The sequence below is a fragment of the Grus americana genome, chromosome 21 (genome assembly GCF_028858705.1).
Source record: "Grus americana isolate bGruAme1 chromosome 21, bGruAme1.mat, whole genome shotgun sequence".
Classification (NCBI taxonomy): domain Eukaryota; kingdom Metazoa; phylum Chordata; class Aves; order Gruiformes; family Gruidae; genus Grus; species Grus americana.
In genome coordinates, this window is record NC_072872.1 from 907,607 (window position 1) to 930,158 (window position 22,552).

At 53.9% G+C, this 22,552-nt stretch overlaps 1 protein-coding gene across 38 annotated transcripts in view; it reads right to left on the minus strand.

Moving 5' to 3' along the window:
• Positions 1-22,552, minus strand: part of LOC129215757 (hornerin-like) — a 56,917-nt gene that overhangs the window by 19,806 nt on the left and 14,559 nt on the right. For 15 of the 38 annotated variants that reach the window (XM_054849475.1, XM_054849462.1, XM_054849469.1 and 12 more), the window contains 7 exons: positions 17,392-17,546; positions 16,861-16,949; positions 12,099-12,253; positions 6,806-6,960; positions 6,275-6,363; positions 1,512-1,666; positions 981-1,069 (listed from right to left, as the gene is read on the minus strand). In XM_054849475.1, coding sequence (XP_054705450.1) covers positions 981-1,069; positions 1,512-1,666; positions 6,275-6,363; positions 6,806-6,960; positions 12,099-12,253; positions 16,861-16,949; positions 17,392-17,546 — 887 coding nt within the window. Of the gene's footprint in view, positions 1-980; positions 1,070-1,511; positions 1,667-6,274; positions 6,364-6,805; positions 6,961-11,567; positions 11,657-12,098; positions 12,254-16,860; positions 16,950-17,391; positions 17,547-22,153; positions 22,243-22,552 lie in introns of all 38 variants that reach the window. The other 23 variants (XM_054849473.1, XM_054849471.1, XM_054849489.1 and 20 more) reach the window with 11 other exon arrangements.

The window sequence follows — 22,552 nt, forward strand, 5'->3', positions numbered from 1 at the left end:
CCTGGCGACTTTTAGAAGCGCCGGATAGCCTTGCTCCCCTCTAAGGCAGTGCTCACCTCACCTCTTTTCCTACTTTGTCAAAGGCATCACGGCATCACTCACCATTTGTTCCTGGGCGGTCTTGTTCTTCATGTCTTCCAGCTGCTGGCGGAGTAAAAGGTTTTCACTCTGGAGCTGGGCCAGTTCATTTGCCTGATTCTGGGCCTGATTTAATTCTCTTTCTCTCATTTCTAAAGCCAATGTCTTTTCTGAGAGAGTTTCTTTCAGGTTATCCACTTGCTTTTCCAGCCCGCTCGTCTTTCTTTCGGCTTTCCTCAGCTTCTGACGGAGTGAAAGGTTTTCACTCTGGAGCTGGGCCAGTTGTTGCTGCAGCCGTTCCGCCTTCTCGACGGCATCTTTTCTCTCTTGTTCTTTCTTAAAGTGTAGAGCATACTGCTTCTTTGCCTGCCTATGGGCTTGACTCAATTCTCTTTCTCTCGTGTGTAAAGCCAATGTCTTTTCCTGGAGAGTCTCTTTCAGTTGGCCCACTTCCTTTTCCAGCCTGCTCGCTTTTCTTTCGGCTTCGCTCAGCTGCTGAGACAACCTCTTGTTGGTTTCCATCATGTGAGACACATGCGTACGTATACTGAGCCGATGGTCACGTTCTCTCAGAAACAACTCTAATACCCGATCGCTTCCAGCGCTCAGGCGGGAAGGGCAGGGATCCAGCCCTTCCGTTGGTATTTGGGCTCTGACGTCTTCTGCCTGGTCCAAGTTAAAGAACGCAAACGGACACAACTGAGGAAATCAGCTCGAAACAGGAGATAGTGGCAGCATTTCATCGAACCAGAAGAGGACTGTCACCAACTTGAAGTCAGATGATCAAAGAGTTTTCAACAACTCGGCATGAGACATTATTCATGGAAAAGTCTTATTTGGCTTTAGCATGCAATATAATCCTATAATGAAGATTCCAGTTAAAAATCTTTGGGTTTACATACCTCTCCACCAAAGCTCTTGATCTCCTCGGTGGCTTCTTCATCTGCTTGCAACTTAGGGAAGACGGACTCCAAGTATGCGGCAAGCTCGTCTATATTAAACCCAGATATTTTTGGAACCAGAGTGAGCTAATACAACTCCTTGATGCCTAGAGTGCTTTCCAAATCGTCATGCTTCCAGAGACAATCTTAGCACAAACGCAGGCCGCAAAGCCACGAAATCCTAGCGAGCGCCCTATCAAAATGCGGATTCAAAATCCATCTATTTTCCTGCTTGGGAATTCGTTTCCCCCAGTGTCCGCGCCTTTTCTGTGTGCCAGGGAGATCACTCAAAGTGAGCCCAAACGAGCCCAAAAGGAATCAGTCTCTCGAGAATTCTGCTTTCCAGGGACAACGCCTGGCAGTGCATTTTTTTGCTGGATCATAAGCAACACCACATCGGCATTTCCAAATTTCCTGCCTCCACGGCAGCCTGCCGAAAGGGCAGGCCACAGGCCTTTTCCCCATCGCCTCCTCCACGCTGGAGAGTCCTACCTGCGCTCCACCAAGTGGGTGAAAGCAGCGTAGCTCCAGCAGCTCCTGCCCCGTGGGGAGTGCTGGATGCTGACACCTCTTTTGCTTGGCCCGGAGCAGATTCTCCGTTGCTTTCCTGCTCCCAGGGGTCCACTGGCCATGCACCGGGACTGTGCCTGGAAAGACAGAAAGCACATCCAGTTGTACACCCTGCTTATGGCAGTAATAACGGCCCCTTCCTATTCCACCTTTCCATATTGACCTCCCTTGAGAACGAGCACCCACAGGCACAAAGCTAAGCCCTGGGGGAGGAAAAAAGCCCAGGAGTCTCCCAAAGAGCACCCGCCTGCCGGGACCCCTTACCTGTCGTCCCTGTCCTGGCACTTGCTGTCGCACTGCTTCACCAGCGGCTGCACTGGGGACAAGTCGCTGGTGGTGGCCTCCCGGCACAGCTCGTCCCGGCCCTCCGGCCGCAGCTCATTGCCACCGCTGCTCCCTGAGGACACGGGCCCCCCCTGCGCCCTCCTGCCCCACAGGAACCGCCAGATCCTCTTCATGGCCCAGCAGGAATGGGCACTGCACCGCCTCGCCTCACCTCTCCCCGGGGAGCGGCGGCAGGCAGGACTTGGCGGGCGCTGCCGGGTTCCAGACGCGAACAGAGGAGCTGAGCCCTGAGCTGGGGCACCCATCACCTCTCGCCTCCTGTATCGGCGGTACCCGCACTACCTGGAGGGGAGAAGAGTCCCGCCGCAGTAGGTGGGGACAGCCCAGAGCCATCTCCTCCCCATCGCGGCCGGCACTTCCTCGCTGCGGCTTTGGTGTCGAGGCTGCTGCTTCCCTGGAGCCACCTCTGCTGAAGGCTGCCAGAGGCTGCCCTTCCGTCGTGTTGCTCTTCCTTCGTTTCCACTCTGTCCTGTGGTGCTTTGGGGCAAACGGCCTTGAACGTTGTCGATGCTCCTGCTGGGTCTCCGTCTGCGTTGCTGCCGCTGCAGGCAGGGAGAGGCGATGGGCACTGGCGTGTCAGAGCTACCCCCTAAGAGCACGTCTGCAGTCAAAAGGGATCTGTTCAGTGCCTTGCCTTTGGGTTAGACTCTTCTTCTGAAGCGGGGATTAAGAAGAGGCCCAAGGAACGGCAGCCTCAAGGGGCCTGATGCTTTTCTTGGCTTCCCCGTGGGCTGAGGGGGTGAGCGCCGAGTGCTCTGTCGGAGGCTGAAGTCTGGATTCGGGGCCCCCTTGCCAGTACCCGGTGGAGACAGAGGATGGGGATGGGCTGGGAGCTGGGACTCGGGAAATGAGAGAGGGTCCCAGGTGGAGTCACCCGGGGTAAAGCCTTAAATGCTACATGCGTGCACGCAAGGACTCTTCCCTCCAGGTCAGGCAAATAATGCTATTTGGAGCTTTTTATTTCTGCCAGTTGCCGTGCGGTCTCCTCCTGCATGCTCCATGCTCTCTCCAGGTCCCGTTTCAGAACTCTAATTGTCTGCATCAGTGGTTCTTTCCAAGAGGTGTCAGTGGTCTTGATCTCTTCTCTTCTGGCTTGAGCGGCTGCCTGTGTCTAAAGCAGAGGGTGCAACTTCAGGAAACAGGAAGAGAAAGACAACGCCCAGCCCTCTCAAAAAAACCTGCTCTTGCTGCCATTTTTATATTTTAACAGCCTACAACGCTGTATGGAGGAGGATGAGGAGAAGGCTGCGTATTCTTCAGGCACACGGGTCCCATGACGCGCACAGCAGCACTTTGATGCAGCCTTCTGCAGCTCCCCAGCTTCCCTACAGGAAAGCCAAACCCACCGCACTAACAAAGAGAACTAGATGCCCAAGACAAAACACCTAAAAGCCATGACCGCAGCCACAAGTGAACGCAACGCCGACTACACGTACAAATGGTCCGGGAACTGACCTGCAGACGTGGAGTGAGACCATGCATCTCTCCGTCTGCTTCTGGCGCTCGCTGCTCCCACTCTTCTCCATACAGCGCTGTTGTGGCATGACCCTCCTCAGGAGTCGCCAAGCGATGTGGCAGAAGAGCCGCCAGCTCTCGCAGCTCCTGATTTCTAGCTTTGAGCTGCAGAGATATTTCGGACTCCAACTCCAGCTGCGCGGAGAGCTCACACAGCTGTACGTGGGGAAAAAACAATCTGCCTTAGGCTCTCTGGGGCCGACAACCTCTGTGAAACTCCAGCAAATGTATGGACCGCGATCGTGGCTGTTATCCATCCTCTGCGTTTGCATTTCAGCCCAGGGAAAAGCCCCTTGGATGTCTGAACGTAAGCACGCCTTTCAGGCCCTTGCTGACAAGGCCGCTGCAGCTTCCATCCGTCCCTCCCTCCCAAAACGGCACCACGGCAAAGGCCCTCGTCTCCTTCTACAGCATCAGAAGGCCCCCGTGCCTGTGAAGATGCTCTTTTGCATTTCGTGGCATTCCCTGCATTTCCTTTTGCTTCCATCGCACTCCTGTTCTGCCCCGTTCCTTCTCATACCCACACCCCTGTGCTAATGCCAGGGGCGGGCAGCGTGGCGGGAGGAGACCAGAGGTTCAAGGCCTTACTTTCAGAGGGAGGGTGAAGCCTGGCTTACGAGGCAAAGGCAAACCAAAGGTTACTTTCCTTCCCCCAGAAACACCACCGCCAGGGAACTAGACGCCATCTTTGTGCGGAGGCCAAGAGAAGAAAAAAACCGCGCAAAGAAAGCAGCCCGGCCCAGAGACGTTTGGGAGCGCGTGGCTTGCGATATCGCACCGTGGCCACAACCTTTGGATGGTGTCGGAAGAGTCTGGAAAGCGCACAGCTGCTTCGTTCTTCCCCACCCAGGTGCTGCCCCAGAACCCCCACTGCTTTGCCCCTCAGCCTCGACACAAGCTCCCTGAAGAGCCGGCTGAGTTTTACAGGGCGAGAGGGGAGGAGGCAGGAGCTAAAAGCACCCTGCGGTCTGGACAACAATTGTTAAGGATGTCGAAGCTCGTCACGGCCTCAGACAAATCTCTCCTGCATTCGTTCCCAGACTATTTTCTTCTCTCCTGGTCCGTGAAGGAAAGGAACAGCTTCCTATATGCTAACACGTTGACAGACTCGGTATACCTTGGCCTTAGCCTTGTCCAAGTCCTCTTGCAAGACGGAGTTTTCTTGCTTCAGGTAATCCCGTTGGCGTGTGCAAGCTTTCAGCGAACCTTCTGCTGTCAACAGCTTTCTGAAAGCATCGGCGAGCTCTCCTTGCAGCTGTGCCACTGTTCTCTAGGGCAACAACGTCACAGGAGTGTGAAGAAAGAGGTAAGAAGCCAAAATCTCTATTTTCACTGTCAGCTACTCGTTAGTTCATATACCGAGATCACTTTTCTAAGTGCATCGCAAAGCAGATTGTCCACGGGAAGAAGATGGCATCTGCACAGCTGACGATCTCTGCCATCCTTGGCAAGTGAAGACAACTAAAGAAATGTCATCTCTTAAGGAAGATTCCTGTTTCACAGCACGTTCTTCTCAGAAGATGCTGAGGCTGTGCCTTGGCGGGGTCGTGCTTGTTTCTTAAGATAATGCCAAAACCAAATCGGATGCCGATGCAAGCGCTGGAGTTGTCCCGCGGCCCTTTCTCCAGCGATCAGAGGCAAGGCTTCCTATAGCCAACTCTGCGTACCAGCCTTTACGCTCTTCTTCTGCTACGCAAACAAAAACCAATGCATGCCTAAGCATTTCTATGTACATACGTGTCCATAAGCACGTCTGAAGGCTTGCCAGGACCTTCCGCAATTGCCACAAAACCAGGACAAACCAGAACCGACCTGAGTGATGGACTCCCAGGCACCTACCTTGTACCTGGCGACTTTTAGAAGCGCCGGATAGCCTTGCTCCCCTCTAAGGCAGTGCTCACCTCACCTCTTTTCCTACTTTGTCAAAGGCATCACGGCATCACTCACCATTTGTTCCTGGGCGGTCTTGCTCTTCATGTCTTCCAGCTGCTGGCGGAGTAAAAGGTTTTCACTCTGGAGCTGGGCCAGTTCATTTGCCTGATTCTGGGCCTGATTTAATTCTCTTTCTCTCATTTCTAAAGCCAATGTCTTTTCTGAGAGAGTTTCTTTCAGGTTATCCACTTGCTTTTCCAGCCCGCTCGTCTTTCTTTCGGCTTTCCTCAGCTTCTGACGGAGTGAAAGGTTTTCACTCTGGAGCTGGGCCAGTTGTTGCTGCAGCCGCTCCGCCTTCTCGACGGCATCTTTTCTCTCTTGTTCTTTCTTAAAGTGTAGAGCATACCGCTTCTTTGCCTGCCTATGGGCTTGACTCAATTCTCTTTCTCTCGTGTGTAAAGCCAATGTCTTTTCCTGGAGAGTCTCTTTCAGTTGGCCCACTTCCTTTTCCAGCCTGCTCGCTTTTCTTTCGGCTTCGCTCAGCTGCTGAGACAACCTCTTGTTGGTTTCCATCATGTGAGACACATGCGTATGTATACTGAGCCGATGGTCACGTTCTCTCAGAAACAACTCTAATACCCGATCGCTTCCAGCGCTCAGGTGGGAAGGGCAGGGATCCAGCCCTTCCGTTGGTATTTGGGCTCTGACGTCTTCTGCCTGGTCCAAGTTAAAGAACGCAAACGGACACAACTGAGGAAATCAGCTCGAAACAGGAGATAGTGGCAGCATTTCATCGAACCAGAAGAGGACTGTCACCAACTTGAAGTCAGATGATCAAAGAGTTTTCAACAACTCGGCATGAGACATTATTCATGGAAAAGTCTTATTTGGCTTTAGCATGCAATATAATCCTATAATGAAGATTCCAATTAAAAATCTTTGGGTTTACATACCTCTCCACCAAAGCTCTTGATCTCCTCGGTGGCTTCTTCATCTGCTTGCAACTTAGGGAAGACGGACTCCAAGTATGCGGCAAGCTCGTCTATATTAAACCCAGATATTTTTGGAACCAGAGTGAGCTAATACAACTCCTTGATGCCTAGAGTGCTTTCCAAATCGTCATGCTTCCAGAGACAATCTTAGCACAAACGCAGGCCGCAAAGCCACGAAATCCTAGCGAGCGCCCTATCAAAATGCGGATTCAAAATCCATCTATTTTCCTGCTTGGGAATTCGTTTCCCCCAGTGTCCGCGCCTTTTCTGTGTGCCAGGGAGATCACTCAAAGTGAGCCCAAACGAGCCCAAAAGGAATCAGTCTCTCGAGAATTCTGCTTTCCAGGGACAACGCCTGGCAGTGCATTTTTTTGCTGGATCATAAGCAACACCACATCGGCATTTCCAAATTTCCTGCCTCCACGGCAGCCTGCCGAAAGGGCAGGCCACAGGCCTTTTCCCCATCGCCTCCTCCACGCTGGAGAGTCCTACCTGCGCTCCACCAAGTGGGTGAAAGCAGCGTAGCTCCAGCAGCTCCTGCCCCGTGGGGAGTGCTGGATGCTGACACCTCTTTTGCTTGGCCCGGAGCAGATTCTCCGTTGCTTTCCTGCTCCCAGGGGTCCACTGGCCATGCACCGGGACTGTGCCTGGAAAGACAGAAAGCACATCCAGTTGTACACCCTGCTTATGGCAGTAATAACGGCCCCTTCCTATTCCACCTTTCCATATTGACCTCCCTTGAGAACGAGCACCCACAGGCACAAAGCTAAGCCCTGGGGGAGGAAAAAAGCCCAGGAGTCTCCCAAAGAGCACCCGCCTGCCGGGACCCCTTACCTGTCGTCCCTGTCCTGGCACTTGCTGTCGCACTGCTTCACCAGCGGCTGCACTGGGGACAAGTCGCTGGTGGTGGCCTCCCGGCACAGCTCGTCCCGGCCCTCCGGCCGCAGCTCATTGCCACCGCTGCTCCCTGAGGACACGGGCCCCCCCTGCGCCCTCCTGCCCCACAGGAACCGCCAGATCCTCTTCATGGCCCAGCAGGAATGGGCACTGCACCGCCTCGCCTCACCTCTCCCCGGGGAGCGGCGGCAGGCAGGACTTGGCGGGCGCTGCCGGGTTCCAGACGCGAACAGAGGAGCTGAGCCCTGAGCTGGGGCACCCATCACCTCTCGCCTCCTGTATCGGCGGTACCCGCACTACCTGGAGGGGAGAAGAGTCCCGCCGCAGTAGGTGGGGACAGCCCAGAGCCATCTCCTCCCCATCGCGGCCGGCACTTCCTCGCTGCGGCTTTGGTGTCGAGGCTGCTGCTTCCCTGGAGCCACCTCTGCTGAAGGCTGCCAGAGGCTGCCCTTCCGTCGTGTTGCTCTTCCTTCGTTTCCACTCTGTCCTGTGGTGCTTTGGGGCAAACGGCCTTGAACGTTGTCGATGCTCCTGCTGGGTCTCCGTCTGCGTTGCTGCCGCTGCAGGCAGGGAGAGGCGATGGGCACTGGCGTGTCAGAGCTACCCCCTAAGAGCACGTCTGCAGTCAAAAGGGATCTGTTCAGTGCCTTGCCTTTGGGTTAGACTCTTCTTCTGAAGCGGGGATTAAGAAGAGGCCCAAGGAACGGCAGCCTCAAGGGGCCTGATGCTTTTCTTGGCTTCCCCGTGGGCTGAGGGGGTGAGCGCCGAGTGCTCTGTCGGAGGCTGAAGTCTGGATTCGGGGCCCCCTTGCCAGTACCCGGTGGAGACAGAGGATGGGGATGGGCTGGGAGCTGGGACTCGGGAAATGAGAGAGGGTCCCAGGTGGAGTCACCCGGGGTAAAGCCTTAAATGCTACATGCGTGCACGCAAGGACTCTTCCCTCCAGGTCAGGCAAATAATGCTATTTGGAGCTTTTTATTTCTGCCAGTTGCCGTGCGGTCTCCTCCTGCATGCTCCATGCTCTCTCCAGGTCCCGTTTCAGAACTCTAATTGTCTGCATCAGTGGTTCTTTCCAAGAGGTGTCAGTGGTCTTGATCTCTTCTCTTCTGGCTTGAGCGGCTGCCTGTGTCTAAAGCAGAGGGTGCAACTTCAGGAAACAGGAAGAGAAAGACAACGCCCAGCCCTCTCAAAAAAACCTGCTCTTGCTGCCATTTTTATATTTTAACAGCCTACAACGCTGTATGGAGGAGGATGAGGAGAAGGCTGCGTATTCTTCAGGCACACGGGTCCCATGACGCGCACAGCAGCACTTTGATGCAGCCTTCTGCAGCTCCCCAGCTTCCCTACAGGAAAGCCAAACCCACCGCACTAACAAAGAGAACTAGATGCCCAAGACAAAACACCTAAAAGCCATGACCGCAGCCACAAGTGAACGCAACGCCGACTACACGTACAAATGGTCCGGGAACTGACCTGCAGACGTGGAGTGAGACCATGCATCTCTCCGTCTGCTTCTGGCGCTCGCTGCTCCCACTCTTCTCCATACAGCGCTGTTGTGGCATGACCCTCCTCAGGAGTCGCCAAGCGATGTGGCAGAAGAGCCGCCAGCTCTCGCAGCTCCTGATTTCTAGCTTTGAGCTGCAGAGATATTTCGGACTCCAACTCCAGCTGCGCGGAGAGCTCACACAGCTGTACGTGGGGAAAAAACAATCTGCCTTAGGCTCTCTGGGGCCGACAACCTCTGTGAAACTCCAGCAAATGTATGGACCGCGATCGTGGCTGTTATCCATCCTCTGCGTTTGCATTTCAGCCCAGGGAAAAGCCCCTTGGATGTCTGAACGTAAGCACGCCTTTCAGGCCCTTGCTGACAAGGCCGCTGCAGCTTCCATCCGTCCCTCCCTCCCAAAACGGCACCACGGCAAAGGCCCTCGTCTCCTTCTACAGCATCAGAAGGCCCCCGTGCCTGTGAAGATGCTCTTTTGCATTTCGTGGCATTCCCTGCATTTCCTTTTGCTTCCATCGCACTCCTGTTCTGCCCCGTTCCTTCTCATACCCACACCCCTGTGCTAATGCCAGGGGCGGGCAGCGTGGCGGGAGGAGACCAGAGGTTCAAGGCCTTACTTTCAGAGGGAGGGTGAAGCCTGGCTTACGAGGCAAAGGCAAACCAAAGGTTACTTTCCTTCCCCCAGAAACACCACCGCCAGGGAACTAGACGCCATCTTTGTGCGGAGGCCAAGAGAAGAAAAAACCGCGCAAAGAAAGCAGCCCGGCCCAGAGACGTTTGGGAGCGCGTGGCTTGCGATATCGCACCGTGGCCACAACCTTTGGATGGTGTCGGAAGAGTCTGGAAAGCGCACAGCTGCTTCGTTCTTCCCCACCCAGGTGCTGCCCCAGAACCCCCACTGCTTTGCCCCTCAGCCTCGACACAAGCTCCCTGAAGAGCCGGCTGAGTTTTACAGGGCGAGAGGGGAGGAGGCAGGAGCTAAAAGCACCCTGCGGTCTGGACAACAATTGTTAAGGATGTCGAAGCTCGTCACGGCCTCAGACAAATCTCTCCTGCATTCGTTCCCAGACTATTTTCTTCTCTCCTGGTCCGTGAAGGAAAGGAACAGCTTCCTATATGCTAACACGTTGACAGACTCGGTATACCTTGGCCTTAGCCTTGTCCAAGTCCTCTTGCAAGACGGAGTTTTCTTGCTTCAGGTAATCCCGTTGGCGTGTGCAAGCTTTCAGCGAACCTTCTGCTGTCAACAGCTTTCTGAAAGCATCGGCGAGCTCTCCTTGCAGCTGTGCCACTGTTCTCTAGGGCAACAACGTCACAGGAGTGTGAAGAAAGAGGTAAGAAGCCAAAATCTCTATTTTCACTGTCAGCTACTCGTTAGTTCATATACCGAGATCACTTTTCTAAGTGCATCGCAAAGCAGATTGTCCACGGGAAGAAGATGGCATCTGCACAGCTGACGATCTCTGCCATCCTTGGCAAGTGAAGACAACTAAAGAAATGTCATCTCTTAAGGAAGATTCCTGTTTCACAGCACGTTCTTCTCAGAAGATGCTGAGGCTGTGCCTTGGCGGGGTCGTGCTTGTTTCTTAAGATAATGCCAAAACCAAATCGGATGCCGATGCAAGCGCTGGAGTTGTCCCGCGGCCCTTTCTCCAGCGATCAGAGGCAAGGCTTCCTATAGCCAACTCTGCGTACCAGCCTTTACGCTCTTCTTCTGCTACGCAAACAAAAACCAATGCATGCCTAAGCATTTCTATGTACATACGTGTCCATAAGCACGTCTGAAGGCTTGCCAGGACCTTCCGCAATTGCCACAAAACCAGGACAAACCAGAACCGACCTGAGTGATGGACTCCCAGGCACCTACCTTGTACCTGGCGACTTTTAGAAGCGCCGGATAGCCTTGCTCCCCTCTAAGGCAGTGCTCACCTCACCTCTTTTCCTACTTTGTCAAAGGCATCACGGCATCACTCACCATTTGTTCCTGGGCGGTCTTGCTCTTCATGTCTTCCAGCTGCTGGCGGAGTAAAAGGTTTTCACTCTGGAGCTGGGCCAGTTCATTTGCCTGATTCTGGGCCTGATTTAATTCTCTTTCTCTCATTTCTAAAGCCAATGTCTTTTCTGAGAGAGTTTCTTTCAGGTTATCCACTTGCTTTTCCAGCCCGCTCGTCTTTCTTTCGGCTTTCCTCAGCTTCTGACGGAGTGAAAGGTTTTCACTCTGGAGCTGGGCCAGTTGTTGCTGCAGCCGTTCCGCCTTCTCGACGGCATCTTTTCTCTCTTGTTCTTTCTTAAAGTGTAGAGCATACCGCTTCTTTGCCTGCCTATGGGCTTGACTCAATTCTCTTTCTCTCGTGTGTAAAGCCAATGTCTTTTCCTGGAGAGTCTCTTTCAGTTGGCCCACTTCCTTTTCCAGCCTGCTCGCTTTTCTTTCGGCTTCGCTCAGCTGCTGAGACAACCTCTTGTTGGTTTCCATCATGTGAGACACATGCGTACGTATACTGAGCCGATGGTCACGTTCTCTCAGAAACAACTCTAATACCCGATCGCTTCCAGCGCTCAGGCGGGAAGGGCAGGGATCCAGCCCTTCCGTTGGTATTTGGGCTCTGACGTCTTCTGCCTGGTCCAAGTTAAAGAACGCAAACGGACACAACTGAGGAAATCAGCTCGAAACAGGAGATAGTGGCAGCATTTCATCTAGCCAGAAGAGGACTGTCACCAACTTGAAGTCAGATGATCAAAGAGTTTTCAACAACTCGGCATGAGACATTATTCATGGAAAAGTCTTATTTGGCTTTAGCATGCAATATAATCCTATAATGAAGATTCCAATTAAAAATCTTTGGGTTTACATACCTCTCCACCAAAGCTCTTGATCTCCTCGGTGGCTTCTTCATCTGCTTGCAACTTAGGGAAGACGGACTCCAAGTATGCGGCAAGCTCGTCTATATTAAACCCAGATATTTTTGGAACCAGAGTGAGCTAATACAACTCCTTGATGCCTAGAGTGCTTTCCAAATCGTCATGCTTCCAGAGACAATCTTAGCACAAACGCAGGCCGCAAAGCCACGAAATCCTAGCGAGCGCCCTATCAAAATGCGGATTCAAAATCCATCTATTTTCCTGCTTGGGAATTCGTTTCCCCCAGTGTCCGCGCCTTTTCTGTGTGCCAGGGAGATCACTCAAAGTGAGCCCAAACGAGCCCAAAAGGAATCAGTCTCTCGAGAATTCTGCTTTCCAGGGACAACGCCTGGCAGTGCATTTTTTTGCTGGATCATAAGCAACACCACATCGGCATTTCCAAATTTCCTGCCTCCACGGCAGCCTGCCGAAAGGGCAGGCCACAGGCCTTTTCCCCATCGCCTCCTCCACGCTGGAGAGTCCTACCTGCGCTCCACCAAGTGGGTGAAAGCAGCGTAGCTCCAGCAGCTCCTGCCCCGTGGGGAGTGCTGGATGCTGACACCTCTTTTGCTTGGCCCGGAGCAGATTCTCCGTTGCTTTCCTGCTCCCAGGGGTCCACTGGCCATGCACCGGGACTGTGCCTGGAAAGACAGAAAGCACATCCAGTTGTACACCCTGCTTATGGCAGTAATAACGGCCCCTTCCTATTCCACCTTTCCATATTGACCTCCCTTGAGAACGAGCACCCACAGGCACAAAGCTAAGCCCTGGGGGAGGAAAAAAGCCCAGGAGTCTCCCAAAGAGCACCCGCCTGCCGGGACCCCTTACCTGTCGTCCCTGTCCTGGCACTTGCTGTCGCACTGCTTCACCAGCGGCTGCACTGGGGACAAGTCGCTGGTGGTGGCCTCCCGGCACAGCTCGTCCCGGCCCTCCGGCCGCAGCTCATTGCCACCGCTGCTCCCTGAGGACACGGGCCCCCCCTGCGCCCTCCTGCCCCACAGGAACCGCCAGATCCTCTTCATGGCCCAGCAGGAATGGGCACTGCACCGCCTCGCCTCACCTCTCCCCGGGGAGCGGCGGCAGGCAGGACTTGGCGGGCGCTGCCGGGTTCCAGACGCGAACAGAGGAGCTGAGCCCTGAGCTGGGGCACCCATCACCTCTCGCCTCCTGTATCGGCGGTACCCGCACTACCTGGAGGGGAGAAGAGTCCCGCCGCAGTAGGTGGGGACAGCCCAGAGCCATCTCCTCCCCATCGCGGCCGGCACTTCCTCGCTGCGGCTTTGGTGTCGAGGCTGCTGCTTCCCTGGAGCCACCTCTGCTGAAGGCTGCCAGAGGCTGCCCTTCCGTCGTGTTGCTCTTCCTTCGTTTCCACTCTGTCCTGTGGTGCTTTGGGGCAAACGGCCTTGAACGTTGTCGATGCTCCTGCTGGGTCTCCGTCTGCGTTGCTGCCGCTGCAGGCAGGGAGAGGCGATGGGCACTGGCGTGTCAGAGCTACCCCCTAAGAGCACGTCTGCAGTCAAAAGGGATCTGTTCAGTGCCTTGCCTTTGGGTTAGACTCTTCTTCTGAAGCGGGGATTAAGAAGAGGCCCAAGGAACGGCAGCCTCAAGGGGCCTGATGCTTTTCTTGGCTTCCCCGTGGGCTGAGGGGGTGAGCGCCGAGTGCTCTGTCGGAGGCTGAAGTCTGGATTCGGGGCCCCCTTGCCAGTACCCGGTGGAGACAGAGGATGGGGATGGGCTGGGAGCTGGGACTCGGGAAATGAGAGAGGGTCCCAGGTGGAGTCACCCGGGGTAAAGCCTTAAATGCTACATGCGTGCACGCAAGGACTCTTCCCTCCAGGTCAGGCAAATAATGCTATTTGGAGCTTTTTATTTCTGCCAGTTGCCGTGCGGTCTCCTCCTGCATGCTCCATGCTCTCTCCAGGTCCCGTTTCAGAACTCTAATTGTCTGCATCAGTGGTTCTTTCCAAGAGGTGTCAGTGGTCTTGATCTCTTCTCTTCTGGCTTGAGCGGCTGCCTGTGTCTAAAGCAGAGGGTGCAACTTCAGGAAACAGGAAGAGAAAGACAACGCCCAGCCCTCTCAAAAAAACCTGCTCTTGCTGCCATTTTTATATTTTAACAGCCTACAACGCTGTATGGAGGAGGATGAGGAGAAGGCTGCGTATTCTTCAGGCACACGGGTCCCATGACGCGCACAGCAGCACTTTGATGCAGCCTTCTGCAGCTCCCCAGCTTCCCTACAGGAAAGCCAAACCCACCGCACTAACAAAGAGAACTAGATGCCCAAGACAAAACACCTAAAAGCCATGACCGCAGCCACAAGTGAACGCAACGCCGACTACACGTACAAATGGTCCGGGAACTGACCTGCAGACGTGGAGTGAGACCATGCATCTCTCCGTCTGCTTCTGGCGCTCGCTGCTCCCACTCTTCTCCATACAGCGCTGTTGTGGCATGACCCTCCTCAGGAGTCGCCAAGCGATGTGGCAGAAGAGCCGCCAGCTCTCGCAGCTCCTGATTTCTAGCTTTGAGCTGCAGAGATATTTCGGACTCCAACTCCAGCTGCGCGGAGAGCTCACACAGCTGTACGTGGGGAAAAAACAATCTGCCTTAGGCTCTCTGGGGCCGACAACCTCTGTGAAACTCCAGCAAATGTATGGACCGCGATCGTGGCTGTTATCCATCCTCTGCGTTTGCATTTCAGCCCAGGGAAAAGCCCCTTGGATGTCTGAACGTAAGCACGCCTTTCAGGCCCTTGCTGACAAGGCCGCTGCAGCTTCCATCCGTCCCTCCCTCCCAAAACGGCACCACGGCAAAGGCCCTCGTCTCCTTCTACAGCATCAGAAGGCCCCCGTGCCTGTGAAGATGCTCTTTTGCATTTCGTGGCATTCCCTGCATTTCCTTTTGCTTCCATCGCACTCCTGTTCTGCCCCGTTCCTTCTCATACCCACACCCCTGTGCTAATGCCAGGGGCGGGCAGCGTGGCGGGAGGAGACCAGAGGTTCAAGGCCTTACTTTCAGAGGGAGGGTGAAGCCTGGCTTACGAGGCAAAGGCAAACCAAAGGTTACTTTCCTTCCCCCAGAAACACCACCGCCAGGGAACTAGACGCCATCTTTGTGCGGAGGCCAAGAGAAGAAAAAACCGCGCAAAGAAAGCAGCCCGGCCCAGAGACGTTTGGGAGCGCGTGGCTTGCGATATCGCACCGTGGCCACAACCTTTGGATGGTGTCGGAAGAGTCTGGAAAGCGCACAGCTGCTTCGTTCTTCCCCACCCAGGTGCTGCCCCAGAACCCCCACTGCTTTGCCCCTCAGCCTCGACACAAGCTCCCTGAAGAGCCGGCTGAGTTTTACAGGGCGAGAGGGGAGGAGGCAGGAGCTAAAAGCACCCTGCGGTCTGGACAACAATTGTTAAGGATGTCGAAGCTCGTCACGGCCTCAGACAAATCTCTCCTGCATTCGTTCCCAGACTATTTTCTTCTCTCCTGGTCCGTGAAGGAAAGGAACAGCTTCCTATATGCTAACACGTTGACAGACTCGGTATACCTTGGCCTTAGCCTTGTCCAAGTCCTCTTGCAAGACGGAGTTTTCTTGCTTCAGGTAATCCCGTTGGCGTGTGCAAGCTTTCAGCGAACCTTCTGCTGTCAACAGCTTTCTGAAAGCATCGGCGAGCTCTCCTTGCAGCTGTGCCACTGTTCTCTAGGGCAACAACGTCACAGGAGTGTGAAGAAAGAGGTAAGAAGCCAAAATCTCTATTTTCACTGTCAGCTACTCGTTAGTTCATATACCGAGATCACTTTTCTAAGTGCATCGCAAAGCAGATTGTCCACGGGAAGAAGATGGCATCTGCACAGCTGACGATCTCTGCCATCCTTGGCAAGTGAAGACAACTAAAGAAATGTCATCTCTTAAGGAAGATTCCTGTTTCACAGCACGTTCTTCTCAGAAGATGCTGAGGCTGTGCCTTGGCGGGGTCGTGCTTGTTTCTTAAGATAATGCCAAAACCAAATCGGATGCCGATGCAAGCGCTGGAGTTGTCCCGCGGCCCTTTCTCCAGCGATCAGAGGCAAGGCTTCCTATAGCCAACTCTGCGTACCAGCCTTTACGCTCTTCTTCTGCTACGCAAACAAAAACCAATGCATGCCTAAGCATTTCTATGTACATACGTGTCCATAAGCACGTCTGAAGGCTTGCCAGGACCTTCCGCAATTGCCACAAAACCAGGACAAACCAGAACCGACCTGAGTGATGGACTCCCAGGCACCTACCTTGTACCTGGCGACTTTTAGAAGCGCCGGATAGCCTTGCTCCCCTCTAAGGCAGTGCTCACCTCACCTCTTTTCCTACTTTGTCAAAGGCATCACGGCATCACTCACCATTTGTTCCTGGGCGGTCTTGCTCTTCATGTCTTCCAGCTGCTGGCGGAGTAAAAGGTTTTCACTCTGGAGCTGGGCCAGTTCATTTGCCTGATTCTGGGCCTGATTTAATTCTCTTTCTCTCATTTCTAAAGCCAATGTCTTTTCTGAGAGAGTTTCTTTCAGGTTATCCACTTGCTTTTCCAGCCCGCTCGTCTTTCTTTCGGCTTTCCTCAGCTTCTGACGGAGTGAAAGGTTTTCACTCTGGAGCTGGGCCAGTTGTTGCTGCAGCCGCTCCGCCTTCTCGACGGCATCTTTTCTCTCTTGTTCTTTCTTAAAGTGTAGAGCATACCGCTTCTTTGCCTGCCTATGGGCTTGACTCAATTCTCTTTCTCTCGTGTGTAAAGCCAATGTCTTTTCCTGGAGAGTCTCTTTCAGTTGGCCCACTTCCTTTTCCAGCCTGCTCGCTTTTCTTTCGGCTTCGCTCAGCTGCTGAGACAACCTCTTGTTGGTTTCCATCATGTGAGACACATGCGTATGTATACTGAGCCGATGGTCACGTTCTCTCAGAAACAACTCTAATACCCGATCGCTTCCAGCGCTCAGGCGGGAAGGGCAGGGATCCAGCCCTTCCGTTGGTATTTGGGCTCTGACGTCTTCTGCCTGGTCCAAGTTAAAGAACGCAAACGGACACAACTGAGGAAATCAGCTCGAAACAGGAGATAGTGGCAGCATTTCATCGAACCAGAAGAGGACTGTCACCAACTTGAAGTCAGATGATCAAAGAGTTTTCAACAACTCGGCATGAGACATTATTCATGGAAAAGTCTTATTTGGCTTTAGCATGCAATATAATCCTATAATGAAGATTCCAGTTAAAAATCTTTGGGTTTACATACCTCTCCACCAAAGCTCTTGATCTCCTCGGTGGCTTCTTCATCTGCTTGCAACTTAGGGAAGACGGACTCCAAGTATGCGGCAAGCTCGTCTATATTAAACCCAGATATTTTTGGAACCAGAGTGAGCTAATACAACTCCTTGATGCCTAGAGTGCTTTCCAAATCGTCATGCTTCCAGAGACAATCTTAGCACAAACGCAGGCCGCAAAGCCACGAAATCCTAGCGAGCGCCCTATCAAAATGCGGATTCAAAATCCATCTATTTTCCTGCTTGGGAATTCGTTTCCCCCAGTGTCCGCGCCTTTTCTGTGTGCCAGGGAGATCACTCAAAGTGAGCCCAAACGAGCCCAAAAGGAATCAGTCACTCGAGAATTCTGCTTTCCAGGGACAACGCCTGGCAGTGCATTTTTTTGCTGGATCATAAGCAACACCACATCGGCATTTCCAAATTTCCTGCCTCCACGGCAGCCTGCCGAAAGGGCAGGCCACAGGCCTTTTCCCCATCGCCTCCTCCACGCTGGAGAGTCCTACCTGCGCTCCACCAAGTGGGTGAAAGCAGCGTAGCTCCAGCAGCTCCTGCCCCGTGGGGAGTGCTGGATGCTGACACCTCTTTTGCTTGGCCCGGAGCAGATTCTCCGTTGCTTTCCTGCTCCCAGGGGTCCACTGGCCATGCACCGGGACTGTGCCTGGAAAGACAGAAAGCACATCCAGTTGTACACCCTGCTTATGGCAGTAATAACGGCCCCTTCCTATTCCACCTTTCCATATTGACCTCCCTTGAGAACGAGCACCCACAGGCACAAAGCTAAGCCCTGGGGGAGGAAAAAAGCCCAGGAGTCTCCCAAAGAGCACCCGCCTGCCGGGACCCCTTACCTGTCGTCCCTGTCCTGGCACTTGCTGTCGCACTGCTTCACCAGCGGCTGCACTGGGGACAAGTCGCTGGTGGTGGCCTCCCGGCACAGCTCGTCCCGGCCCTCCGGCCGCAGCTCATTGCCACCGCTGCTCCCTGAGGACACGGGCCCCCCCTGCGCCCTCCTGCCCCACAGGAACCGCCAGATCCTCTTCATGGCCCAGCAGGAATGGGCACTGCACCGCCTCGCCTCACCTCTCCCCGGGGAGCGGCGGCAGGCAGGACTTGGCGGGCGCTGCCGGGTTCCAGACGCGAACAGAGGAGCTGAGCCCTGAGCTGGGGCACCCATCACCTCTCGCCTCCTGTATCGGCGGTACCCGCACTACCTGGAGGGGAGAAGAGTCCCGCCGCAGTAGGTGGGGACAGCCCAGAGCCATCTCCTCCCCATCGCGGCCGGCACTTCCTCGCTGCGGCTTTGGTGTCGAGGCTGCTGCTTCCCTGGAGCCACCTCTGCTGAAGGCTGCCAGAGGCTGCCCTTCCGTCGTGTTGCTCTTCCTTCGTTTCCACTCTGTCCTGTGGTGCTTTGGGGCAAACGGCCTTGAACGTTGTCGATGCTCCTGCTGGGTCTCCGTCTGCGTTGCTGCCGCTGCAGGCAGGGAGAGGCGATGGGCACTGGCGTGTCAGAGCTACCCCCTAAGAGCACGTCTGCAGTCAAAAGGGATCTGTTCAGTGCCTTGCCTTTGGGTTAGACTCTTCTTCTGAAGCGGGGATTAAGAAGAGGCCCAAGGAACGGCAGCCTCAAGGGGCCTGATGCTTTTCTTGGCTTCCCCGTGGGCTGAGGGGGTGAGCGCCGAGTGCTCTGTCGGAGGCTGAAGTCTGGATTCGGGGCCCCCTTGCCAGTACCCGGTGGAGACAGAGGATGGGGATGGGCTGGGAGCTGGGACTCGGGAAATGAGAGAGGGTCCCAGGTGGAGTCACCCGGGGTAAAGCCTTAAATGCTACATGCGTGCACGCAAGGACTCTTCCCTCCAGGTCAGGCAAATAATGCTATTTGGAGCTTTTTATTTCTGCCAGTTGCCGTGCGGTCTCCTCCTGCATGCTCCATGCTCTCTCCAGGTCCCGTTTCAGAACTCTAATTGTCTGCATCAGTGGTTCTTTCCAAGAGGTGTCAGTGGTCTTGATCTCTTCTCTTCTGGCTTGAGCGGCTGCCTGTGTCTAAAGCAGAGGGTGCAACTTCAGGAAACAGGAAGAGAAAGACAACGCCCAGCCCTCTCAAAAAAACCTGCTCTTGCTGCCATTTTTATATTTTAACAGCCTACAACGCTGTATGGAGGAGGATGAGGAGAAGGCTGCGTATTCTTCAGGCACACGGGTCCCATGACGCGCACAGCAGCACTTTGATGCAGCCTTCTGCAGCTCCCCAGCTTCCCTACAGGAAAGCCAAACCCACCGCACTAACAAAGAGAACTAGATGCCCAAGACAAAACACCTAAAAGCCATGACCGCAGCCACAAGTGAACGCAACGCCGACTACACGTACAAATGGTCCGGGAACTGACCTGCAGACGTGGAGTGAGACCATGCATCTCTCCGTCTGCTTCTGGCGCTCGCTGCTCCCACTCTTCTCCATACAGCGCTGTTGTGGCATGACCCTCCTCAGGAGTCGCCAAGCGATGTGGCAGAAGAGCCGCCAGCTCTCGCAGCTCCTGATTTCTAGCTTTGAGCTGCAGAGATATTTCGGACTCCAACTCCAGCTGCGCGGAGAGCTCACACAGCTGTACGTGGGGAAAAAACAATCTGCCTTAGGCTCTCTGGGGCCGACAACCTCTGTGAAACTCCAGCAAATGTATGGACCGCGATCGTGGCTGTTATCCATCCTCTGCGTTTGCATTTCAGCCCAGGGAAAAGCCCCTTGGATGTCTGAACGTAAGCACGCCTTTCAGGCCCTTGCTGACAAGGCCGCTGCAGCTTCCATCCGTCCCTCCCTCCCAAAACGGCACCACGGCAAAGGCCCTCGTCTCCTTCTACAGCATCAGAAGGCCCCCGTGCCTGTGAAGATGCTCTTTTGCATTTCGTGGCATTCCCTGCATTTCCTTTTGCTTCCATCGCACTCCTGTTCTGCCCCGTTCCTTCTCATACCCACACCCCTGTGCTAATGCCAGGGGCGGGCAGCGTGGCGGGAGGAGACCAGAGGTTCAAGGCCTTACTTTCAGAGGGAGGGTGAAGCCTGGCTTACGAGGCAAAGGCAAACCAAAGGTTACTTTCCTTCCCCCAGAAACACCACCGCCAGGGAACTAGACGCCATCTTTGTGCGGAGGCCAAGAGAAGAAAAAACCGCGCAAAGAAAGCAGCCCGGCCCAGAGACGTTTGGGAGCGCGTGGCTTGCGATATCGCACCGTGGCCACAACCTTTGGATGGTGTCGGAAGAGTCTGGAAAGCGCACAGCTGCTTCGTTCTTCCCCACCCAGGTGCTGCCCCAGAACCCCCACTGCTTTGCCCCTCAGCCTCGACACAAGCTCCCTGAAGAGCCGGCTGAGTTTTACAGGGCGAGAGGGGAGGAGGCAGGAGCTAAAAGCACCCTGCGGTCTGGACAACAATTGTTAAGGATGTCGAAGCTCGTCACGGCCTCAGACAAATCTCTCCTGCATTCGTTCCCAGACTATTTTCTTCTCTCCTGGTCCGTGAAGGAAAGGAACAGCTTCCTATATGCTAACACGTTGACAGACTCGGTATACCTTGGCCTTAGCCTTGTCCAAGTCCTCTTGCAAGACGGAGTTTTCTTGCTTCAGGTAATCCCGTTGGCGTGTGCAAGCTTTCAGCGAACCTTCTGCTGTCAACAGCTTTCTGAAAGCATCGGCGAGCTCTCCTTGCAGCTGTGCCACTGTTCTCTAGGGCAACAACGTCACAGGAGTGTGAAGAAAGAGGTAAGAAGCCAAAATCTCTATTTTCACTGTCAGCTACTCGTTAGTTCATATACCGAGATCACTTTTCTAAGTGCATCGCAAAGCAGATTGTCCACGGGAAGAAGATGGCATCTGCACAGCTGACGATCTCTGCCATCCTTGGCAAGTGAAGACAACTAAAGAAATGTCATCTCTTAAGGAAGATTCCTGTTTCACAGCACGTTCTTCTCAGAAGATGCTGAGGCTGTGCCTTGGCGGGGTCGTGCTTGTTTCTTAAGATAATGCCAAAACCAAATCGGATGCCGATGCAAGCGCTGGAGTTGTCCCGCGGCCCTTTCTCCAGCGATCAGAGGCAAGGCTTCCTATAGCCAACTCTGCGTACCAGCCGTTACGCTCTTCTTCTGCTACGCAAACAAAAACCAATGCATGCCTAAGCATTTCTATGTACATACGTGTCCATAAGCACGTCTGAAGGCTTGCCAGGACCTTCCGCAATTGCCACAAAACCAGGACAAACCAGAACCGACCTGAGTGATGGACTCCCAGGCACCTACCTTGTACCTGGCGACTTTTAGAAGCGCCGGATAGCCTTGCTCCCCTCTAAGGCAGTGCTCACCTCACCTCTTTTCCTACTTTGTCAAAGGCATCACGGCATCACTCACCATTTGTTCCTGGGCGGTCTTGCTCTTCATGTCTTCCAGCTGCTGGCGGAGTAAAAGGTTTTCACTCTGGAGCTGGGCCAGTTCATTTGCCTGATTCTGGGCCTGATTTAATTCTCTTTCTCTCATTTCTAAAGCCAATGTCTTTTCTGAGAGAGTTTCTTTCAGGTTATCCACTTGCTTTTCCAGCCCGCTCGTCTTTCTTTCGGCTTTCCTCAGCTTCTGACGGAGTGAAAGGTTTTCACTCTGGAGCTGGGCCAGTTGTTGCTGCAGCCGCTCCGCCTTCTCGACGGCACCTTTTCTCTCTTGTTCTTTCTTAAAGTGTAGAGCATACCGCTTCTTTGCCTGCCTATGGGCTTGACTCAATTCTCTTTCTCTCGTGTGTAAAGCCAATGTCTTTTCCTGGAGAGTCTCTTTCAGTTGGCCCACTTCCTTTTCCAGCCTGCTCGCTTTTCTTTCGGCTTCGCTCAGCTGCTGAGACAACCTCTTGTTGGTTTCCATCATGTGAGACACATGCGTATGTATACTGAGCCGATGGTCACGTTCTCTCAGAAACAACTCTAATACCCGATCGCTTCCAGCGCTCAGGCGGGAAGGGCAGGGATCCAGCCCTTCCGTTGGTATTTGGGCTCTGACGTCTTCTGCCTGGTCCAAGTTAAAGAACGCAAACGGACACAACTGAGGAAATCAGCTCGAAACAGGAGATAGTGGCAGCATTTCATCGAACCAGAAGAGGACTGTCACCAACTTGAAGTCAGATGATCAAAGAGTTTTCAACAACTCGGCATGAGACATTATTCATGGAAAAGTCTTATTTGGCTTTAGCATGCAATATAATCCTATAATGAAGATTCCAGTTAAAAATCTTTGGGTTTACATACCTCTCCACCAAAGCTCTTGATCTCCTCGGTGGCTTCTTCATCTGCTTGCAACTTAGGGAAGACGGACTCCAAGTATGCGGCAAGCTCGTCTATATTAAACCCAGATATTTTTGGAACCAGAGTGAGCTAATACAACTCCTTGATGCCTAGAGTGCTTTCCAAATCGTCATGCTTCCAGAGACAATCTTAGCACAAACGCAGGCCGCAAAGCCACGAAATCCTAGCGAGCGCCCTATCAAAATGCGGATTCAAAATCCATCTATTTTCCTGCTTGGGAATTCGTTTCCCCCAGTGTCCGCGCCTTTTCTGTGTGCCAGGGAGATCACTCAAAGTGAGCCCAAACGAGCCCAAAAGGAATCAGTCTCTCGAGAATTCTGCTTTCCAGGGACAACGCCTGGC